The following is a 4,105-nucleotide window of genomic DNA, read 5'->3' as shown; positions in this document are numbered from 1 at the left end:
AGCCCACAACTCATTCTTAAACTCTGCCCCACAGCACAGAATCAAATTGTCCCTTGAGGACTAACTGAAAACTTTTGGGTGTACCGCCTTCCCAGTGCCCATGGATTCTCCTAAACAGTAGCAGCAATCCTTTGCGCCAAGGTGCAGGCGCTGATCACACATGTGATAAGGACATTATCTGCCCACAAGCCGCGAGGTGTGAGCAGCAGAGGAAGAAGGGGTTGGATCAAATGATGAGTGAGAACAGCCACGGACAGAGCAAGAGACCTTAAAAATAATCCGGAATTCAGGTATTGACTTCAGACACATTTTATTATAATCTTAATACAGTCTACATAAATTTGAACTTGTATTTATTTGGGTTCAGTTATAACATAGCATAATAAAAATCAAAGCACTGGTCCTCTGAAATAAAGCAGGCAATCACCATTCAATAAACACACTTGATTTATTTTGTATAAAAGGGTTAAGTTTACAACTAAACTTTTATAAAAAGTTTAGCATGAATAAGTACATCATTACACTTTTAATGCAGAAATATACATCTCTGCCACTATACAAGAAAACTCTAATTAAAGAGTTCACAAGGTTTCACTCAATATATATATATTTATGTATAAATATATACACAGCATTCAGTAGGCTTGCGTCAAAAAGGTAATTTCTGACCAAAAGACTTCATTTAAGTAACTGAATACTGACTCCTTCTGGTATTCACGCTCCACCTTTGAAAAAAGGCAAAGTCTGCTTAGATTGGGCAATTCCTTGTGATTTTAACGTTTTCGCTCCCCATGGTGGGAATAGTATATAAAGAAAACCTTCCAACTGCAGAAAGGGCATTTAAAAGTCTTTTTCATAAATAACGAATATCACAGTCCAGGACAGAGAACACCCTGGGAAGATGATCATTCTTAGTTTTCCTTCCATTTGTTTTTCTTTTTAAAAGGTCCATTCAATTTGTCCTCCTGGTGAAATGGTTGAAAAATAAGTTCAGCGCCTTAAAAGATCCTGTGGATTTGTTGTTGCTGTTGTGCAAAAAGAATAAAAAGAAAAAAAAAAGTCATGAACACCTGCAAAAGATCGGGAGAGAAAGGCATGTTTAGGAGAATGTAACCCAAGGGCAGAGGCCGGCAGACTGGCGCCGAGGAAGCCACAGTTTGAACATTTAACCAAACACTGGGAGATTGGGCAAACCCTGGCGTCCAGATGCAACACACACACTCGGCCTCAAGACAGCACAAATTAAACATGAAAATAGCAGAGACTCAAGGGAAAAACTTCCCAACCCAATCTCCTATTTGGATCTCCAACAGCAGTGCTCACAGGCGCCAGTCTGCTTCTTGTAACAATTATTTGATTGAAAACAGCCCTTTAGTTAACAGATAGGGAAGTCTGTGATCCCAAAGCAAAGGGGCTAAGGCATAGGGTAGCAGTCCTCAGCTAGTCCAGAGAATCCCAGAGAACTGCGGTTTTAGGGAAGGAGGATCACTATGGAATTTGTGGCGATAAGATTAATTACAGTGGAGGTTAGTACCTCATAGTACTGGAGAATAGTGGGAAGAACCAGGGCATTGCATTCGCTACAAAAGCCAATAAATACATACTCCTTAGCCACCGCCAAGGTAAGTTACTGGCATCATTTTTTTCTTTTCTTTTCTAAGGAAAATGTTCTGTGATCTTGAGGAAGCAGAGTGACAAGCCCCTTCACATCTGGCGAGAAAAGGTAGTGCCCTTCACACAGCGAAATAAGCATGGGTTTACTAAATCAAACATTTTACAGATACACAAGCAACATGGCCCAAGCACATTACAAAAAACGTATGCACTTGTGTGAGCATACAACACACACACACACACACACACACTAAGAGGCACAAGCAACACTCACCATTTATTCAGCCACAGAGTGCTTTGCTGTCATTTGACATTAACTCAGAAGGGAATTCAGAAGCCTGGAGAGGAAAAGGATAAAAGGCACGAGGTTAGACAATCTTAAGGAGAAAGGATCTCGCATTAAAATTATTATCATTAAAGTACTCCACAGAGCAGCAAGTTCCCTTAAACACGTTTATGCTACAATTCAGACTCATGCATTAACATGTCAGAACTTATTAGCGATTTCACACACGGCTCGATCTAGAGCATTTTTTGAGAAAAAAGTTAATTAGCTCATGTGTAAGTCACGGTCTTGACAATGGACCGACTAGTGACAGCCCTGACGATCGCTGGAGAGTGGAGCGGCAGAGACAGGGCATCAGGGGCAGTCTTACCTGCAAGGATAGGATGCTGATGTCCGTGTTTAGGGTGGTCAGCGGCGTCCTGGACGCCTGGTTCTGTCCCGGTCTCTGGTGGTGCAGGCTAACAATAGTGGGGTGCGAGTCCAGGGCGATCTGCAGGTCCAAGATGTAGTCGATGACGTGCTGCAGGATTTCCATCTTGCTCACCTTCTTGTTCTGGGGGATGCTAGGCACCAGCTCCTTGAGCTTGGAGTAACAGTCGTTCATGTTGTACAGCAGGCTCATCGGGTCGTCCACCGGGGTTTTGCTCCGGGAGATGCCCAGGCTGTGGTCTGACAGACTGTTTTTCCTAACGGACCTCACCGGACTGAAGGCTTTCATGCTGACCGCAGTGGAAGGAGATACCGGGAGGGAGCGGGCTGCCCTGGAGCTCAGGCCGCCGCCGCCTGCTGAGCTGGCTGCGCTCGGCACCGGGATCTGCTCAGAATGAAGCGCGAGCCCGGCGGGGCGGCTTTTATCCGCCCTCGCCGGAGCCGCACGCTCGGTCTTCCCTTGGTCTCCATTGGCGGAAGGCGGCGAGTCCATCAGACTGAGCGAGCGCTCCCATTGGCGGGCGCGGGCGCGGGGCGAGCGCTCGGTCCTTCCGCGTTCGCAGCCAATCCCCGCGGGGTGGGCGGGGCGGGCGCGAGCCCAGCTGGGCTGGTAAATAGAGTACTGTAAACGCCGGGCGGGAGGCAGGGGCAGACCCCGGGCTCGGAACGGCGCCCGTCATTCTCATTCCAAATGCCCTACTGGACGCTCGCTCCGGAGTGTGCCCTAGAAGCCTTTCACACCTTGGAGATGTCAGCAGCCTAAAGTCGTAACGACTAGGGCAAGTTCAGCACAGCCTGGGGAAAGTCACCGTTCACTGCAGCCCACGGGATACCGTCCCGAGAAAGACAGCAAGCAGTTCAGAAAGAGAAAACGCAAATGAGTGTGCCACTGAAAAGTCACATTTGTAGAGTGAGTTCCGTCTTTTAGGATGAGGAAAGCTATGTTTAAGAAAAAACACCCATGCATGCATTAAAGGACGGGTGTAGTGTGGGATTTTGCAAGCTGGAGCAACTGGGTAAGCACTATTGGAAACTCAGTAAAATGAGTACTCATTGGAAACCAAGCCTAACCTTGCCCTGACCTCTGAGGAGCTGTGAGGGGCTCGATACCTACAGGTTTTTTTTTTTTTTTCCCCCCAAGAACGAGGCAAGACTATTATAATGATCCTATTAATCGGAAATCATTAGCAGAATTTGCATATTGAAAGTACATTTACATACACTGCCCTTGAAAGGCTGTGGGTCTATGCCCTTTGTAGGTGGCAAAGTAATGTGATTAATTATGCACATGCAGTGATTCCTGGTGTCACATTCCAGCACCTACAGTATTTCCAAAACTCGGGTGTGTCCCAAGAAACCTTTCACCCTTGGAGATTTCACAAGGCCCTGGTTGGTGGCCTTTAGCCCACTGACATCTTAACACTTATTTTTAAAGAAAATTATGTTATTATGAGGATTGGAATCTTTTGAGTACTGGTACTAGATGGGTTTTCAGGGTTGGTTCGTTTGGCTGTAAATCCTTAAAAACAGTCTTTCAGTCCAGTTAAAAAATATTCATACTATTGATTCAAATATTTTAATTCACACATAATTCTAGCTCAATTTAGGACCACAAAAATCATATTCCTCTAGAAAACAATAAACTAGAAACCCCCAGAAAACGTAATATTTGTATCTTGCTTACTTTTTGTTTCAATCTCCCTGTCCTCTGCAGTTCAGAAAGAGGAAGAGGCTGAACTGGCGACTAGAAGCAAAGCCCAATAATAGGGAAACGGT

The 4,105-nt window shown here is 45.4% G+C and overlaps 1 protein-coding gene across 2 annotated transcripts; it reads right to left on the bottom strand.

Annotated features, from left to right (window-relative positions):
* Positions 1-293: 293 nt before the first annotated feature.
* On the bottom strand, positions 294-2,743 carry Id2 (inhibitor of DNA binding 2). Of its 2 annotated transcripts, none has more exons than XM_076833076.1 (3): positions 2,271-2,743; positions 1,889-1,952; positions 294-1,070 (listed from the first exon to the last, which is right to left on the bottom strand). In XM_076833076.1, exons 1-2 carry the CDS (start codon positions 2,616-2,618, stop codon positions 1,896-1,898), a joined length of 405 nt encoding a protein of 134 aa, XP_076689191.1. In that variant the 5' UTR covers positions 2,619-2,743; the 3' UTR covers positions 294-1,070; positions 1,889-1,895. The 2 variants fall into 2 exon arrangements, with proteins under 2 accessions (XP_076689191.1, XP_076689192.1); XM_076833077.1 differs by having other exon boundaries at positions 294-1,025.
* Positions 2,744-4,105: the final 1,362 nt, after the last annotated feature.

The sequence above is a fragment of the Callospermophilus lateralis genome, chromosome 14 (genome assembly GCF_048772815.1).
Source record: "Callospermophilus lateralis isolate mCalLat2 chromosome 14, mCalLat2.hap1, whole genome shotgun sequence".
Lineage (NCBI taxonomy): Eukaryota > Metazoa > Chordata > Mammalia > Rodentia > Sciuridae > Callospermophilus > Callospermophilus lateralis.
Note: the sequence above shows the minus strand (reverse complement) of the source record. Positions and strands in the feature narration are given on the sequence as shown.